This window comes from Cricetulus griseus, chromosome 7, assembly GCF_003668045.3.
Source record: "Cricetulus griseus strain 17A/GY chromosome 7, alternate assembly CriGri-PICRH-1.0, whole genome shotgun sequence".
Classification (NCBI taxonomy): Eukaryota; Metazoa; Chordata; class Mammalia; order Rodentia; family Cricetidae; genus Cricetulus; species Cricetulus griseus.
Genome location: NC_048600.1, coordinates 81,541,439 through 81,560,945, shown reverse-complemented (window position 1 = coordinate 81,560,945; position 19,507 = coordinate 81,541,439). Strand labels below are relative to the sequence as shown.

The following is a 19,507-nucleotide window of genomic DNA, read 5'->3' as shown; positions in this document are numbered from 1 at the left end:
GCTGCAGCATCAGAGAGTGGTGTGGGGAAGGCTGTTTCCTTTCCATGCCACACCACGACATAGAGACCAGGCTATTTCTGAAAGTGTCAGTTGAGAGACTGGATTCTGGAACCAGAATGCCAGGGCTGCCTCACTCCACCATTATATGCAGCATGACTCTAGGTATACTAACTAATCAGTCCTGCCTCAGTTTCTTCACCATGAAACAGGTATGACAGTTGTAGTTTTAAAGAGTCATCGTAGCTGGGCAGTGGTGGTGCTTGCCTTTAACCCCAGCACTCAGGAGGCAGAGACAGGTAGATCTCTAAGAGTTTGAGGCCAGCCTGGTCTACAGAGTGGGTTCTAGGACAGCCAAGGCTACACAGAGAAACCCTGTCTCAAAAAACAGAACAACAACAAAGTCATCTTGAAGAAGAGCTGATGTGTGCACAGTGCTTGGCATAGACAGACAGCAAAATACTCCTCATGGCAAAGATGATGGCTTGACGTCAGACCCTCCCTCCCCAGATCCAGACACTCTTCCTCTCAGTAGCATTGTGAGAGATGTGGAGGAGGAGAAAAGGAACAGAAGGGAAGAAATGTCAGTGCTTGCTGCCAGGTGGAGGCCTCTCCGAGTCTGTCTTCCTCAAACCCAGACACTGCAGAGGAAACGGCACTATACAGAGAACCAGCAGCAGAAACCAGACAAGGAAAAGCAAAAGCAAGCAAGCAAACAAAAGACCAAATACAAAATCTTCTCTTTTTTTTATTCTTCAAAGAGCAAAGGACAAGTGATAACCATAGGAATGACCAGGGGTGACTCTCCCTAACACATGCATGACCTGTCAATCAGTCACTAAGACTGACACACACAGCATTCAACAAGGATTTGACATCCTCAGTTCATTGGTGGTGGCGGGCATAAAAATAATTCATGAGTGTATTTTCAGAATGCTCAGCCCTCTTATAGAGAATTACAAAGTAGCAGCAAAAAAAAAAAAACAACCCATTTTTTTTTTTTTACCAGCACACCAATGATTTCAAATTTGATAATGGTCAATTCTGATAAGCATTCAAGCAAGAGGCATTCATAGGTGTTATCCGGGGAGCCCTCTCTGGAAAGCTATTTGGAAATATCTGTCAAAATGAACCAAACTTTCTGACCCAGCATCTTCATTCTCCTAGTGTGAGGATCTGGTCTTACAAATGCAGAGAGTTACAGTTTCAATAGCAACACAGTATCTCTGGTCCTAGCAAACATTCAGAAACAATTGCAAAGCCCTAAAAGCCATCAAAGGCATGCTGAAATAAATTTGGATACAATAAAGGGGGCTGGGGCTGCAGCCCAGTGGGGATGTACTTGCCTACGATGTGTAAGGCCCCAAGTTCCACAATGAAGCAGGCAATAAGAAGTGCCTGATGTACGGGAATGGATGCCTAAAGAGACTTAGCGGGAATGAGACAGGGCTTATTTCTAAGACATATTAATTGAAAAACAAGATTAAAGATAGAGTATATGGTTCAGTTTATGTGAATTCAGAGAATTTGGGGATTATTTCAGGTGAATAACATACTCCTGTGCACTGATGAAAACATCTGTTACACACTGCTGTTGCTGTATAGCTTTGTTTTGTAAATGAATGAATTAATTTGAATATATGTCTTCTCTCTTTGGGTCCCCTCCCCATTCACAATAAATGTGTCAGGAGTTTATGAAAATGTTTCTGGACCTATGTATCTAATTTTTGTCAACTTATTTTATAGCATCTAAGGAGGCTACTTCATTCTGGAATGATACAAACCGTCGCCGGTTCATCAGAAATCAAGAGGAAGAATATTATCTAAAGATACCCTTGCATGGTGGAGACTTGTATGTTTGCCAAAGCTTTCTTGACTCTAAGGGCCCTTATCTTCCTGCCTGTGTAGCTGCTAACTGCTACCACTAGGTGACAGCAGAAACCTGCTCAATGGAGCAATATGGGCAAATTTTGAAATATGGATGCTTTTAAAACTCAATGCTGGCTTCTGTCCTCAGGGCAGGAGCTTACTTCCACAGTATAACTAACTCCCTCGAGAGGTGGAGCATCTTGGATTGGTGGGTTGGTGGTTGGAGGTTGCACTCTTTAAACAGGGACAGAGCCCTGAGCTTTTGGTTCACGGAGAAATCTGTCAATCTCTCTGGACCTAGATCCAGGGCTTGGGAAAACTCAAAGGCCATGGAAGGGACAGTATGAACTGGCCAGTCCTCACTGCAACCTTGGAGAATCTCACCCACTTCTTTTCTCTTCCCTTGAGATCCCTGGACATAGGGCAGGGAGGAGACACAAGGGACATTTCAAGGGGGAAGATGGGAAGGACCATGCCACCGGAATGGAAGACTGACAAAAAGAATACCCCTTCCCAGGGCTGGTATCACCAGGACACTGCGGGGCTCACCAGCCTGAGTGGACTTCCGTCGCGCCTTCTTGATGTCCTCCTCAGTCTTGTTGCTCAACTTGATCTCCAGCTGCTGGGTCTTCATCTCCAGGTCCTTCTGACGCTCTGTGAGGGCTTTGCGGGCCTGCAAGGGGGCAGGGGGACAGTGGGGTGGAGACAGCCCAGCCCAGAGAAGCAGTTTATAAGACTGCAGCCAGGCTTCAGGGTCCTGACACCCATTCACCTATGCTCATCCTTCCCGCTTATGTGGATGGTGGTACCCTGGCACAGAGGAGCCAGAGGGCTGGCACCTAGCTGGGTTTTCTCTCCCACTCTCTTCCAGTCACATCTGCCTGTGACCTGTCAGTCTCTGAGGCCATGTTGCCTATATTGTGATCCCAAAACCACTGTCTTTGAGGCTGGAGAGACAGCTCAGCCGTTAGGGACACTTGTTCTTGCAGCTGACCGAGGGTTTGACTTCTAGCTCCCACTGGGTGTCTCATAATCATCGATAACTGCTGTTGCAGGGGATTCAGTGCCCTCTTCTAGCTTCCAAGGGCACCAGGGAGACAGTGGTACATAGACATACATTGGAGCAAAACACTCAGACATATAAATAAATATAATTAATAAACATTAAGAAAACACTGTCTCTCAAGTGTTGGAAGGGACCATAAAGGTCATCTGAGTTACCTCCTAGCAATGCACAACAGGCTGTGGGTACCAACTTACTTGTCTCACAGCCTCAGCCCTTAGTGTGCCTGCATCATCATCCCCATCACCACCACCACCACCATCATCATTGTCACCACCACCATCATCCTCTACTCTCAGCATTTGGTGGAGATGGAGCCCCGTCTTGGGTACCTGCAGCGGTTTGCCACGTCTGTTCTATAGAACACCCAGTTAGGCCACTGGGGAGGTTGCCTGTTCCTCCAGGGCCGACCACCAGCAGCCCTGGCTCCCAAGGCATGGCCCCCATACCACCCACCACCACCCACAGGAAGGTGATTCTTTGCACATCTGGGAGGGGAGATTTGTTCAGGGAACACCTGAAGGTGAGGCCAGACACAGTAGCCATGTGGCTGTGACACATCTGACTTGGTGACCACAGAAATAGGGGTTGCCTTGTCCCATGTGGCCATTACAGCTCCCACTTCCCCTGAAGCTTCTCCTTGCTCCCAATTGCCCTTGGGAGAGTCATCCAAGTGTCCTGGGGTAGGAACTCCCGCCTGCCACATGGGTGGGCGGGAGTTCCTTGGACTCCCCCACCACTCCAGCATACAAGGGCACAGGTTTCTGCAGTGACACCCACAGCTGGCTTGTGACCCATCCTGTCCTAGAAGTCCCCAGCTGTTCACCAGCTAGGTACCATGGCCTCTCACCTTCTCCACTGAGGCATAGCGGCTGGCCAGCTGCTTGCGGAGGTCAGCGATATGGTGGTCACACTTTTTCATGTCCTTCTTGAAGTTCTCTCGGAAGTTCATAAGTGGTTTCTCCACCTCACTGTGGAGCTGTGGAGGAGAGGGAGAGGGCACACTCAGTGTCAAGGCACTCGGTGTGCAGGGTGGGAGTGAGACCTCCCACCATCTTGTAGAAGCCAGGCCCTGGGGCAGTGGTTAGACCATCCAGAGAGGCTAAAGAAATGGGCATCTTTATCAGCTGTCTGCACTGGCCATCTCAGCTCCCAGGCAGGATAGCCATGCGCTGAATGGGTAGCCCGGAACTTCCCAATTCTCCCATTAGCTCACTCCTTCCTTTTCTATGCCTCTATGACAGCTTCTTCTCCTTCCAAAATTCCATATTTAACGATTAGTGCTTCACAGTAAGTACCCCGTGCAGTGACTAAGTCACACTAAGGACCCTCGCAGGGGTACCCTCACTTGTGTCTCACAATGTGTAGTTCTCTAGTATAGCTTTGTTTGGGTGTCTTCCTCTTTTGCCTTTTTCGAATCAGGAGCCTTTTGGAGATAGACCATGTCACCTGCCTGTGTCCTCGAGCACTTAGCAGATTGACTGTTGTGTGAAGCTCGGCAGATAACTAGGAGGGCTGCCAATCAGTCAGGTGATCCCAGGTCATTTCTATTTATTGACCATCTGCTGTGTGCCTGGAGTACAAAGGTGACCTGAGCCTGGTCAGAACTCCAGGAAATTGTGGCAGGTGCTGTTGGGAGGCCCTTTGGGAACTCGCAAGACAACTGTCCTGAGCAGCACTAAGGGGAGCCAGGTGCACTTCCTGTCCCCACCCTTGTCAACTGACCTCATGCTCCCTCTGAGGGCCCAAGAAGGAGTCCTCTGCGGTGAGAAGAGCTGGTGGCATCTGTTTTTAAAGCATGCTCCCTCCTTCCCACCACACATCACACCTCTTTGAGATTTCTTTTTAAGGCATTTGTTTTGATTGTAAGCATGGTATGTTTATTTTTTGTAAAAACAGGGATCGATAAGACCAGATCTAGTCAGTCAAGAGGGAGGCCTAGTGCTCTCCCATGCTCCATACCCAACCTCCTGGAGCTTGCCAGCCCCTGCCCAGACTTAGCCTTCTATAACTCCACTGGTCAGGCCCTTGGGGAACCCCCAACACAACCCCCTCCTGTCTGTGGATAGCCATCTCTGCTTCCCAAACAGATGACTCCCAGTTCTGAGGTTCTGTAGACTTTCTTCTCTCCTCCAGCTTAGATTTTTGTGACATTGTCTTTTTCTTTTCTGGAGATCACCCGAGACTTGAATGTTCTTATTTTAACCCCCAGCATCTTAAGCTGCATTGCACCCCCTCATGGGAACATAAAACTGAATGTGGGTCTTACACAAACTTGTCAACAGTGCAAGGTTTGTGCACATGCAACAACCAAAAGTTAATTCAAAATCAAATGTGTGATGAACCTAAGCTGTCACATGATGAGACTTCATAGCAGTCTTGCTTTGAAACTATATGGCACTTTGCACTGCACATGCCCAGCACAGCACACAACAACAACAAACACTGCCTAAAGTGCCTCAGCTGAGATTCAAGGCTATTGCTGTGAACTGCAGTGTTTTTACTCCACACACCACCCTTTCTGTTCTGGGGATTTGAACTCAGGTCTTCACAATCGAGCATTATCGAGTATTTTATCCACTGAGATATTTCTCCAGGCTGTATATCAAGGACTTTTTAAAACACGTATTTTTTCTTTAAAAGCTTTGGTTTGGTGTCATTTTAAGATTCATTCTTATTTCTGAATTCTTTGCTTCCAGCAAGGCATCAGTGATCTCTCTTAAAGTGTATTTCTGTGGAATGTGGGGCCAGTCTGGCCTGTACTAGGCGGGCTGGACTGGATCTGACTGGTAGGGGGCATGCCCCCCCCAACCCCTTATTTTCACATCACAGGTTAGAAGAGAAGAAGAACTCCAAGTTGGAAGTGATTTCAGTGACTCTCTGATCCAGGCATTTCCAAGTGGTGAATGACTAGTTGTGAAATCAACGTGGTGGGTCAGGACCTGGGTTTTTGACCCAACTTGGTGGAGAAAAAAACCAGGGTGTATTTTAGACAGAATAAAAATAGTGTTATGAAGGTACACACATGGTGCCTCTGAGTGGGTATGGGGTTGGTTTGCACATATGCTTGGTGACCATGTGAAATGCCTCCCGTGGTTACAGACAGGCAAGATTAAAGCCATAGGCCGGGTTATAACTCTTCATTTCACACATGATAAAAAATGGAAGTGTGAGGCTGCCAAGTAATTCACCCATGCTCACAAAGCTTGTTAGTGACAAGCTCACATTCATCCTCCCGATGGTGCATCTGCCTGTGCACATGCCCTGACTGCACGGTCAGGTTTCCTTCCATCAGTAGGAATGTGTCTATTCTCCCCTCTTTCACTAGGGCCAGTTCTAACTGCCTTCCAATAGAGCAAGCTCATTTCTTGAGATTGCTGTTGCTATTAGCACCGGCTTGAGCTAGGAGACTGGCAAAGCTGGAGAGTGTGCCGTGCGCAATCCCATTTCTTAAAAGGCTTACCATCGACACTGAGCATTCAGATGGAGAAGAATTTCAATAAACCTTTTGGAGCTGACATAAAATAGGTTTTGTGCCTCGGGAACCATATTCTTCAAGGCTGACAAATCAATCCTCAGAGTCTCCTTCCTCTTAAAAAAAAAAAATCACCAGGCCACTATTAGGAGGCTACTGGGATAGCTTGGAGCCATTAACACACCCAGGCCAGAAGCAGAAGAATTGCTGATGGTGTAAAGTTTGCGCCTTGTGTTTGCACACCCCTTCTCTATGAGCCATCCTTAGTGCCGGGGTCTGTGAGCTTGTGAACCTTGCTTTAAATGTCCCGAGTGTTTGGGAAATCAGCCTGCACCCCCACCATCGGTACTCCCTCCAAGGGCAAGAGCTTCTTCAGGTTAGGGTTCTTCCTGTGTGTAATGCTGGAGACAGAACCCATTTGCCTCGTGTTGGTGGCCTCAGCCTCCACCTCATGAGGGAAAACCAGCACTTCTGGGGGATGGGACAAGAGGAGAGAGGCCTTAGAGGGAAGCTACTCATGAACCATGGCTTAAAAATAACCTGCTGCTTCATTTGTGGTGGCGCTGAAGGCAGCGGCTCAGGGAGCTCCCTCCTTGAGAGGCCTCTTATGCCAATGTGCTGGGGAAGGGCTTGGTTACGTGGGGTGAGTGTACTCTTATGAGCTGGAAATCTCACTCACATCGGGGTACCAGCTTCATCTCAGGCACACACACCCTTCAGAAGCCAGGAGCCAGAAGCGGCACTATTCACTGAAAAGTTCTCCCCTGGTCTCAGCCCTGTGAGTCATTCCATCCTTCTGTGTACATTGTACGTCACAGAGGGAAAGCTGGTAGAGCGACATATTCCTATCCTTCAAGAGTGCACACTGTACAGGACCCCAGTGCAGGGAACTGCAATGACAAATGAGAATAGTCCTGCAAAGAAAAGGCTGGCTAGCAGCAACTGTGGAAGCCTCAGGAAGGAACAGTGTCTTGGAGGATATTACTTTTAAATGACAAAGTTGGTACTTAAACACAGGGGCTCTGGGTGTTCCAGCACTTGAATAGATAGCATCCTTTGATGGCTGGTGGCAGAGGTCAGAGGGAAGAGGGGGGTCTGTCACCATGGTGGTGACACTGCCAAAAACCTCTCTTTCTTTAAAAGGAAGGCATGTCAGTGGGCAGGCCTACCAGTCACACATGCTTTAGTGTGAATTATCGCACTGAGATATTTAGCTTAATTTTCACTTGAAAGGAGCCGAGAGTCTGAAAGAAAGAGTAGAGATATAAGTCAGGGAGAAGAGACAACAGGCTCATTTGGAATCATGGGAGAAATCCTGTGGCAGAGCTGAAAGCCTGGGGCATGAGGAGATGGTCAGCAAGCTCTACAGCCTTCCTAATGCTGCGACCCTTTAATACAGTTCCTCATGCTGTGATGACCCCAATCATAAAATTATTTTCATTGCTACTTTCATAACTGTAATTTTGTGACTGTTATGAATTGTAATATAAATATATGTGACTTTCGATAGTCTTAGGCAACCGCTGTGAAAAAGTCACTTGACTCTCAAAGGGGTCACGACCCACAGGTTGAGAACTGTAGCTCTATTTGCTCTATTTGCTCATTTCGTCTGAAGGTATCTATTAAGCAACTTCTACAGGTGTTCACTGTTGACTGTAGTGAAGTGAACATGATGGAATCACCTCTGAACTCAAAAAGTCCTGGTCCTAATGCCTTGGAGTCAGATGAAAGGGGGGGTGCATTCAGAAATCTGCAACAACTAATCCGTTTTTAAAAATTTTTCCCTTGGGGATCTCTGTGAGTTCGAGACCAGCCTGGTCTACACAGTGAGTTTCAAGACAGGCTCTAAAGCTACAGAGAAACCCTGCCTTGAAAAACAAAACAAAACAAAAATCTTCTCCTGGACATAACCTAGTGTTCTAGACACAGAGCTGACTATCATGCCAATCCATTCCTGTGAAACCAACCAAGAGAGGCTGGGGTTCATGTGAGTGAACCAGGAGGCGTCCACTCTTACCACACAGACCTTGGGCTGCCTGCCTTCCATGGCTTCAGAGAGCTCACTGTGAGCTGCTTGCTTAAATGGCCATGATTTAAAAAGAAATTTTAAAAAGTCACATTATAGTAAGCATACTTATCACAAAGTTAGACTTATATCCTTTCTCAATACCTACACCATGCTCTTATTTGTGCTTTTGGCACACACTTCTGGTCCCTTCCCCTGCTGTCTGTTCAGTGGAGACTGTGTAAGGGGCTATGGGTATCTCTTCACAGTCTGTATTCAAGAATTTGGAACCATGGAAAATGGCAAGCAATATAAGCTCTAAAGAGCTGGTAACCAGCTATCAGCATGCCCTAGTCTAACTGGAGGAAGGGGAGGATTACCTTGGCAGAGAACTTCAGATGAACTTCAGCCTCATCAGCCAGGCTCTTCTTCACTTGGGCCCATGCTTCTCCCAGAGAGCTGCAACGGGAAGGGGCTGTTAGATTGCAGAAGGTGGGGCAGAGAGGGCTCTGGTCCAAAGCTACAGCCCTCCCTAAGAAGGAATGGATGGCAGTTCTAGACTCCATGTCTTGAGGAGATATAGAACACTCAAGAATGTAGGCTTGAATGAGACTAGACTCAGCCACCAAGGCCAAGGTGAGCCAGCCTTGCTTATGGATCAAAAAAAAAAAAAAAAAAACCAACAAAACAAACAAACAAACAAAAAAACAAAAAACAAAAAACAAACAAACAAAAAAAAGCAAACATCTCAGGAAAAATGTTTGGAACCTAGTACCTGCCACATCCCGGTTTGCTGCCAAGGGGACAAATGTATGCTAGTAACTAAAGGAAGAAAAGCAGATTCATTTCCGAGGCCTTTCCCTTGCACAGGTCTTAGCCACTTGGCCTCCAGGAGAGGCACAGATGGTCCACTTGGGATCAGGGACATCCCAGGTGCAGCCACATACTGAGAAGGCTCTCCTAGCCATCTGCAGAGGCATGGCTCCTCTCTAGCAGATTCTGGATTATGCACCCCACTGTGGCTTGCAGTGTGCACTCTAAACTGTGCCATCTCTCTGCTTCAAAGAGATGCTCCAAACAGAAGGCATCTCCCAAAGTCCCGGAGACTTCCAAAGGCCCCAAGACACAGAATTCATTATCTGAACCTTTTGGCACCATGACCATTCTAAACCAGACCCCTGAATCTTCCAGACCTCTCATGCAGTCAGGTGACTTTATTTCATGAAAAATCTGCTTGCCCAGGGAATTCATTAAACTTCAGTGGCAAAAGCTGATTAGAGGACAGCCCTCTGGGGCAGAGCACTGGAAATGCTGCTTCCAGGTTCCAAGGCAGCAGCTAGTAGCCGATCTGTCCCTGCGATCCAGTTCCCTGCATGGCTGGTGGCAGCACTAGCCTGACCTTGTTGGGTGCTCATGAGAAACTACCAAGTGATATCTATAAGTCTGGAAGAAGGAAGAGTGATGTTGGGGTCTCATCAGAGAAAGTCTAGGTGGGTCTGGGTGGCCATGCTGTGTGACATTTGTCTTTGCCTCAATGGCCTGAGAAGCTGTGAGGAGAATACACAGTCCTGCAGACCTGCATGAGTGTGGCTCCCCGATTTCATTCCACAGTGGGAGCTGTCATGACAGTTACATGAACCAGGGGTGAGCTGAAGATATCCCCACAAAGTATGTTCAGTGGTCTTCATCCCTGCCATGACAATGTTATGAAGTGGGGACTCTCAGGGCCATAACAAATTGCTGGGACGGGGGCTACGCTGGCCATCTCCCTTGCTGTTGACATGCGGTGGCTTCTGTCACATGCCAGGGCATTGTGTAGGTACTCTTGAGGTGCTAGCCCTTGATCGGTGACCTCCCAGCCTCCAGAACCATGAGCAATCTCTTTTCTTCATAAATTATCCACTTACAGCAATACAAAAGGGTCTCAGACACAGAGCCACGCAGATAGACGGGTGTGGTTCTGTATTTCACCAGGAAAAGTAGCCTGGAGCACCCCCCACATATCATGGAGTGCTCTTCCATTCAGCTCTATCCCTAGTTCTCAGGCAGCTTTTAGGAGATGATGTGGACACAGCTGGATATCACATGGCAAGAAGGAATCTTGACCATCACTTCAGGCCACTCCCACAGCATCTCAACACAGACCCTAGCTTCAAACTGATAGCCAATAAGCCATCACCATCATGAGTGATGGGGTGTTGCCTTAGGTGCTGAGTGACACCCAGAAGGTTCTGAAAGTACAGGAGTCTGCAAAGACCTTGGGGGGGGGGCTGAGCCTCTTCCTACAGGGCTGCAAGCCTGGTGCCAGCAGAGCACACAGGATAACTGGCTAGGGCCAGGTATGGTCGCCTGAGAATGTTAGCTCAGGGATACTGGGGGGAAAGCGGCATCATTTCCATCCTGGACAATGTCTTCAGGTCTACCATAGGGCTGGCATGCCCCAGGTAGCAGAGTGCCACTCCTAACTTTCAGATGGGCTCAGCCCCATGTCTATGTTCCTGTCTACTCAGTATCCCAAGGCATTTCAAACACATGGCCCTGCCAATATGTCCACATGAATAGGTGTTAATTAAAAATAAATTTTAAGTGTTTGGGGAAAAGCTATTAGAAATTCTCACTTAAAGATGTGTCTGATGAGAAAGAGGTACATGAAAGACTGTCAGGTATACCTGTATCACAACATATAGTCTGAGACATGCCAAATCAAAGCACAGGTTCTTGTCAAAACTCTATCCAAGAATGAACAACATTTCATTGCCTTCCCCATGAGAGGGCTAAAGGCAGCACGAGAAACTGGAGGCTGCTGATTCCCCAGCATGCATGCTTGTTGTGACATCTGATCTAGACAGAGCACCTAAGTTGTCAGATTGCTCAAGTACGCCCTAAATGCCCTTGGGTTTCTGAGACCTCGAATCCCCTGCACAGCCTTCAACGTGCACTGGGCCAAATGTCTAGAGCTGCACTGTAGGTGCAAGATATGGCACTTTTGTACTTTGTGCCTGTCAGTGGAGCAGTGTGCATGTGAACACGTGTGACATGGATACCTGTACCCGAGCTTGTGTGGTTGAGTGTGCTCCTGTGTGTGTGGCTCTGGCATGAGGAGCAGGCTGCTTAGCTTAGGAGCATATGCTGTGTGCTGGCAGGACAAAATGTCCCTGGCAGGAGCCCAGGCCGAGGGGGTGGAAGCAGGAAGGCTCCAGAGCCATACAGCTATGCCAAGCTCAGGGACCCATAGGAAGCCGTTTTCCCTGGTGGCAGGGGTACTTTCCATGTGCTTCCTGCCTTGTCTCGGGCTGAGAAAGCAGTAGGTGAGGCCAGGAGCCAGCTAACCATGTTCATGTCTGAAGAGGGACACAGGCCCTGTTGGGTCATCCTGTGGCTGACTGGGAGGAGATGGCCTGGTTTTAGTCAGCCCATGAAGAGCCCTAATCAAAGCCATATTCAGTTGGCAAAAATCTCCATCCCAGGCAGACTCCAGTCATGAGGCACATTATAGCCTGTTTACTATCACAGCTCCCTGACATCAACTCCTGTGGCCACACCTTCTTTCCTAGGTTCACCTCAGGAAGGTGGTGGGACAACAGAGGTGGCCTCTGAGGACCCTGTCAGTACTAACTTCCCAGGAGCCTTGATCATTTTTTTTTAGGTGAAATCACCTGTTATAAAATTATTCAATTTAAGGGGAGTGATTGAAAAGTATCTACAATGTCCACAGTGGAGAATGGCCTACCCTTGGTGGCTCCAAACCCTTCATCACCGGGTTATAAAGCAAAGTTTATGATTTTTCCCTCCCCTTTAGCCACCTGATTCCCATCTTGAAATTCTGGTGGAGGAGATGGGGATGTGGCAGTAATTAAGGTTAGAGCACAAGCAAAGCCCTGATCCAATAGGATTATTGTCCTTGTAGGACCCACAGCCCCACCCCAGCCCATTTAGAGGATGGTATGTAAGCACACAGTGAGAAGGAGAGCCCATGTCAGACACTGACTCTACTGGGATCTTGAGATCGGACTCCCAGTCTGTAGAACTGAGACAAAATAGAAGCCTTTTCTGTTCTTTTTCTTGACAGGGATCTGACTATGTAGCACAGGTTGGCCTTAAACTCATCATCTTTCCATCTGTGTCTCCTGAGTCCTTGGATTACAGATGTGTATACCTTCACGCACAGGCAAATTCCTATAGTTTAAGCGACTCAGTCTGTTGTATTTTTGTTATAGCAGCCTCAGTGTATATACACACCCTTTATGGAAATAACTACCTTCCAATTTCCTCTTTGCCACTAACTAATGGGTTTTGTCTCTATTGCTTTGCTTATTTGGACACTTCATATGAATGGAATGATATACCTGTGACCCAAGGCTGCTGACTTCTTTTACTTAGCATCACATTTTTTGAGGTTTACCTATATAGTAATGGGTCTCAGTATTCTATTCCTTTTTATGGGTGAATAATATCCAATTGTACATCCATGAGTATCCATTGTGAACACACCATGGTTTGTGTACCTGTGGAATTTAGGTCATTTCTACCTTTTAGCCTCTGTAAACAGTGTTACTTCAAACATGCTTGTTTGAATTCTTTTTTTTGACTCATTTGAGTATAAACCTTGGAAGGAGTGGTGACATATATTACTTCTCTGATTATCTCTTGAGAAACACCAAGCTATTTTCCACAGTGGCTGTGTCATTTGACATGCCTACTAGTGATCACGAGGGCCAGGGCTCTGCAGACAGAAGAGAAGGTGTTTATCCCTGCAGGATTTCTCCTACTGAAGATCCTTGAGTGACTGGGAGGGTTGGGAGTGTCCCTTAGCCCCATTTGAACTGTTACTGTAGGAGAGGGAGATGAGGCCTGGCCTGGGGCTCTTGAAGGCACTCTCAGAGACTGGATAGGAAAATCTCAGACTCAGTTTCCTTTCAGAAGAAAAGGGACAGAGCTGGGCACCCAGAGGCTGCTGTCCAGTCACAGGGCACAGTGCAGAGGGGCTCTGATATGCTCCAGCACCTCAGAGATTCTAGGTCACTAAAGAACATGAATTTGCAGAAGGGATAACATGGAGTTTGAATACTCAGACTTCAGGTCATGGTGCCCACTTTGAGCCACAAGCACCAGTATTTTTGTTTGTTTATTTGAGATAGGGTCTTGCTATGCAGCCCATGTTAGCCTGAAATCCATAATTTCCCATTTCTAAGCCACCAGATTAGAGGCCAAAACTCCTACTTCTGAGTACCAGTCTTGAACCATGAGTCTGAGTCCTGAGCCGTGAAAAGTCATCTTGAGCCATGGGTACCCACCTTGAGTTATTGGTACCCTGCCTAAGGCACTCATGCCTACTTCAAGTCATGAGGATCTACCTTGGACCACGAATGAGCCAGTCCTACAGAAATCTCTCCATCCCAAGTGAGCAGTATTGCTGATATATGAGTAAGGATCCCTCCCTCCCTCTGTGTCCCTTCATCCTTCCCACCCTCACCACTTTCCTGCCAACTCACCCTTCCTCCTGGGCAGCCAAGGAGTTCTGAGAGAGCTTAGCCAGGTTCTTTGCATATTCCTCTTCAATCTTTATCCTGCAAAGAGAGAAAACCTGGTATATCTTCTCGGCAATATAGATCATGGCTTGGATCCACTGCACCCTGTCATGCCCTGGTCTTGTGAAGAGACCCTCTGGACATATGAGTTCCAGAGCATGTGGTCTCGCTGCTCTGCTGACAGAGGAGGAGCCAAGAGTGGCAACTATTGAATAAAGGTATGGTTTGGACTCTGCTTCCCACTTCTGACAGATGTTATCTTCACCACTCCAAGCACAAGGTTGGACATGAGAGTCTTCCAGGAACAAGAGACGCTTGTGACAGCTCCCAGGGATGCCCAGGATGTGCCCAACCTTTCCATCCCTTAAAATCAGGTTCACACACTCCCAGATGGCCTCAGCCCACAGAAGCAAGAAGAGAACATCTTCCTCCACTCTCCCACCCACAATGCCTTCAATCGCCAAGCATTGCCAAGGGTGCAATTGTTCCCATGGAAACCAGGTAGGGTCCAGAGCTGCAATCCCATTGGATTTCCCGGGAGGGAAAAACCTTCCACACACCTCCAAGGCAACTCTCTGGAGCATATTCTGTACAGCTAGGCATATCCACATTCCGTGGGCAGTCAACAGCACGTTCATGTCCTAGGAGGCTCTTGGGGCCATGGTGGGAGGCAGAGTTGTGCTTTGACAACAGAGGTGATCTGAAGGCAGGACCCTAGACAGTCTTTCCACCTTTATTTAGTGAACAGAGGCGTCCTGGGACATAGAGTTGCAGCATGTGTTTCCCACCTGCTAGGGTGCTAAAGCCCAAAGGATGCAGGGGTCGTAGAGGATGATCATGAGGACCTGCTGCAGCCTCTGCACAAATGCTCACCCCTCACTTCTGACTGGAGCCTGTCTGAAAGCTCCTGGGTTTCACACTAACCCATCTTCGTCCTGTCTTTGCCTCCATTCCCAATTACGTAGACCCCTACCATGCAACTTCAACCTGGGGCCAAGATCTCCAGAAAGCAGATCTCATCATGCCACAAGGCCAAGTGTGAGTGCCAGGAGAAGGAGGTGCACACGCCATCTGCCTCCTGAGCCTCTGCTGTGAGGCAGCCTGTGTCATCTCTACCTCCTGCCCACTTCCCTCAGCCCAGCAAACCCACAAGTCCCAGCCCTGCAGCCTGGCTCTCCTGTCTCTGATAGGCTTCCCAAGAGCTCCATATGTGGGCTGAGAAACGTTCCAGGGATTTGAATTCCCTCTGCTGGCTCCCAGAGACCTCAGTGGCCGGAGATGACAGAAACCATTCATTTGCCAACAGGACATTGTTATGAGTGTAAACCATATGCATATTGAGGCTTCAGCTCCTATTGCTTCCTATTTTTCTGTTTTATGCTTCTGTTTTCTTGCATCTGAACAAAGCAGCCTTCCAATTTCCTACTAGTTTAATGGGTCATAAAATAAAGATTTGATTATACAAATGGAAAATGGGCCTCCTAAGGAAAAACGGGCTTTAAAAACGCCAGAGCATTATTACCCGATTACTAGTGTTATAATGAAGAAATACTTTTAAAAGATCTTTGTTATTTGCCATGAATATTTCCAGCAAGTCTTGGAAACTCTGGCTGGAAAGCTGTGTATATGCTTTGTGAAAAAAAATGTGTTGATGGGGGGTGTGTGTGCGTGCAGGTGTGTGGGTATACAGATGTATGGGTGTGTAAGTATGCAGGTGTGTGGTGTGTAGATGTACAGGTATGTGTATGTGTGTGTGCAAGTATACCAATGTGTAGATGTGTGCACATGTATGCAGGTATGGATGCACAGGCATGCGGGTGTGCAGAAGCATACATGTGCAGGCGTGTGTACATAAAGGTGTGTGAGTGTACAGGTGTGTGGCTGTGCAGCTGCCTGTGCACAGGGATGTGGGTGTGCAGACACTTGGATATGTAGGTGTGATGGATGTGTGAGTGTACAGGTGTGTGGGCATGCAGACATGCAGGTACACAGGTATGCAGTCACATGGGGCCATGGGTGTATAGGCATACAGGGATATAGGGATAGGGGTAAGATGTAGGGGCGTGTGTGAGTCCAGGTGCCCAGGTGTATATTTGTGTGGGGATTTGATTCATGGCTGTGTAGGTACACAGATATTTAGGTGTTAGAGCATGTAGAGGCTAGAATGTGTGGGTACGCAGATGTGTGTGTGAGCAGGTGTGATGGTGTACAGGTGCGTTTGTGCACGGGCATGCAGGTTATGCTGCAATATAAACAAGAGAGACAGAGAGGAGAAAGATGGAGAGGGGACTTCTCTGCAGCTCTTCATGCTTTCCATGAGCTCAATGTATTACTTCTTTATCTATGACCCAAGCTCTTCAGACACAGGGCTATTAGAATCCATAGAGGTAGGGGTGGGGTGGAAGGATGGTTCTATATCTCTTGGCCTGGGAAACAGTTTTAATTAAGAGATGGCCTGGAAGGCCAGGAGTAGCACATACTTCTAGTTCCAGTACTCAGGAGGCAGAGGCAGGTGGATCTCTGAGTCCGAGGCCAGACTGGTCTCCATAGTGAGTTCCAGGTCAATCAGGGTTACACAGTGAGACTTTGTCTCAAGAAAAAAAAGAAGACTTGGAAGATCATGTTCCTCTTCTTGATTATGACAAGGGACAGCTTCAAATGAGGGTAAAGGAGTACAGTGGAGAGGAATGGAAACTGTGACAAATAGGACACATACCCCATCCATGGGTAGCAGCTACTCCACTCTAGCCTCTTGTTGTATAGGGGCTATGCAGGTATCAAGAGATACTAGGCTTCCAGGATCTAATGCAAAACGTGTGTGTGTGTGTGTGTGTGTGTGTGTGTGTGTGTGTGTGTGTGTGTGTGTCCCTCCCTCTCTTCTCTCTCCTCCCTCTCCCAATATGGAGAGAGAGAGAGAGAGAGAGAGGAGAGAGAGAGAGAGAGAGAGAGAGAGAGAGAGAGAAGGGGAGAGAGAGACCTCAAGTAGCTCAGACAAGTCATAAACCTGTTACACACTGAGGTTGACCTTGAACTCCTGACCTTTTTTTTTTTTTTTTTTTTTTTTTTTTTTTTTTTTCTGAGACCAGGTTTCTCTATAAAACAGCCTTGGGTGTCCTGGAACTCTCTCTGTAGACCAGACTGGTCTTGAACACACAGAGATCCACCTGTCTCTACCTCCTGAGTGCTGGATTCCTGACAGTCTTTCAACTCCCAAATGCTGGGATTAGGAGTACAAAGGGTATGAATATTTTTGGATATTGTTTCAAATCTTTAGAAACATTTTCCATGCTACACCACACATTTGTTGGCCACGTTTTTTCCCAGGGCTAAGCATGACCATCCATCCACTCCCCTGGGGTCCAGGGCTCAGAGTGGGCCCTGTAGCCAGCTCCAGGACTGCTTGGGCCTTGGTCTCACCTTTCCCGGATGAACTCGGACATCTCCTTCTGCATCTGCTTGCCTTTCAGTTGCTTCTGCAGCAGTAGTTCAAACCCAGCCACCGTACCATTGCCTTGTGGGTCCTTCTTATCTGCCTATAAAGAAACAAAAGACCAAGTCATCGGGAAGTGGGCTGCATCTCTAGATCCCTTCCAGATTAGACCAGGGAGCCTCTGAAGCTTACAGAATGGAGGGAGAGAGGGAGGGACACACACACACACACACACACACACACACACACACACACACACACACACACACACGTTTTGCATTAGATCCTGGAAGCCTAGTATCCTTGATACCTGCATAGGCCCTATGCAACAAGAGGCTAGAGTGGAGTAGCTGCTACCCATGGACATATGTCCTATTTGTCACAGTTTCCACTCCTCCCCACTCTCTCTCCACTTTACTCCTTTACCCTCATTTGAAGCTGTCCCTTGTCATAAACAAGAAGAGGAGCATGACCTTCCAGGTCTTCTTTGTCATGCTGTCTCAATATAACCCAAACTAGCCAAAGAAGGGCTAGAGTGGCTCCCCAGGATGAACAGTGGGCAGGATCACATGCTCTGCCCAGCTCCACAAGTTCCTCATCTCCTCTCTAGGACATGTCCTGGTCCCTAGAGCCCCAAGGAAGACTTCTGCACAAATGGCAGCCACTCATTATTTCTGCTGCTATCACCATTCATCCTGGTCCGCTCATTCACCTCTCACCCTCCATTCCCATCTGAATACACACAGAGCAGGTCCCACCCAATTTTCCTTTAAAACTCTTCAATACCCCCCCTACTACAGACAGCAAAGACACAACTTCCTTTAGACCTACAGAATCTTTCCATCTACTTACTGCCCATATGACACTCTCTCTCTCTCTCTCTCTCTCTCTCTCTCTCTCTCTCTCTCACTCTCTCTCTCTCTCCAGCCCCCAAAGCTTTCATGTCCTCTGCAGATCTCTCTATCTTACAAGCAGGACAGCTGGAGTAGCAGGCACCGCTCTACGGGGCAAGCAGGAACCTTCGAGTGCTTTCTAATGGGTGCATGATTTGGGAGAAAGAAAAAGGACTTTGGGCTAGTATTTAGCAAATCTAAAAATAAGGCAGACAATCTATTCTGTGCCATGGTGGGAAGGGGTTTCATTTATTGGTTGTTCCTTAGGGGCTTCCTGAAAGTTCCTTGTAGAGATTTAGTATTTTCCATAGATGGTAAGGCTGGTGTGAACACTCACCACTATGACTGCAGAAGGGTCAGTGTCATTGTAACTTCAAAACACAAGTACTCTGAGTTGGCTCTGGCATTTTTTAGGTGTGGGACTTTACATGTACATTAAGGCACCATTTTAATGGCGGGAAAATAAACACAATGTGAGATTTATTGCTGCTATCATTTCTAAGTGCACATACAGTTTAGTGACACTAAGTGTATTGAGACTGAGGTGGTGACATTCTGACATCCAACACCTGCAGAAACTTCTCATCTTGCAACAGACAACTCTGTACCCACTAAGCAATATACAAGCTCTTGAGAGCTGAGGATATGGAAAGAGACTGTTTATACATCCCTGTCTGCATCCAACCTCCTCATGATTCATTCGGGAAAAGCAACAATCAAAGGGGCAGAGCATATGCCCAAGGCTACTCACAGTGGTGTTGAGCAGGCCTGGAGCTCAGATTTCTTTATTAAAAGTAATTCTAGTCTCCTGCCTCCATCCGGCCCTGGAGGGAATTATCTTTCATCTTCCTGGCAATCTGGTTGTGGTTTCCATGTTACTGTGCAGGAAAATCACACATTCCCTGGGACTACCAGGATGATCTATAATCTAGGAAAGTCCTGTCTGAGATGCCACACTGGACACCATACCTTGAGGCTTCAACAAGGTAGGGCCTTTCCACTCTTCCCAGGTGTACATTGCTGAAGGGGTTGCAGTGGAGGGAGACTGAGGCAGCACTTACCCAGAAGTAGTCACAATAGCTCCATTCAGTTGGCTTGAGCAGCTGCTGTTCAGGCATTGTGTCTGGGTGGGGGAACGTCACACAGTTTATCTGCAGGGCACAGAATGGGAAAGAGAACACTGTCACTGCAGGATCAAGTGGGGAGAGCACAAAGGAGGCCTCCCCAGGGCCACTTTGGTGGAATGT

General features: G+C 47.6%; 1 protein-coding gene across 1 annotated transcript in view; it reads right to left on the bottom strand.

Annotated features, from left to right (window-relative positions):
* The window catches only part of Gas7 (growth arrest specific 7), a 231,524-nt gene that overhangs the window by 3,789 nt on the left and 208,228 nt on the right, over positions 1 to 19,507 (bottom strand). The window contains exons 6-11 of the mRNA XM_027427111.2: positions 19,322 to 19,411; positions 17,355 to 17,470; positions 13,902 to 13,976; positions 8,790 to 8,868; positions 3,780 to 3,908; positions 2,416 to 2,539 (exon numbers count right to left, since the gene is read on the bottom strand). Coding sequence (XP_027282912.1) covers positions 2,416 to 2,539; positions 3,780 to 3,908; positions 8,790 to 8,868; positions 13,902 to 13,976; positions 17,355 to 17,470; positions 19,322 to 19,411 — 613 coding nt within the window. The remainder of the gene's footprint in view (positions 1 to 2,415; positions 2,540 to 3,779; positions 3,909 to 8,789; positions 8,869 to 13,901; positions 13,977 to 17,354; positions 17,471 to 19,321; positions 19,412 to 19,507) is intronic.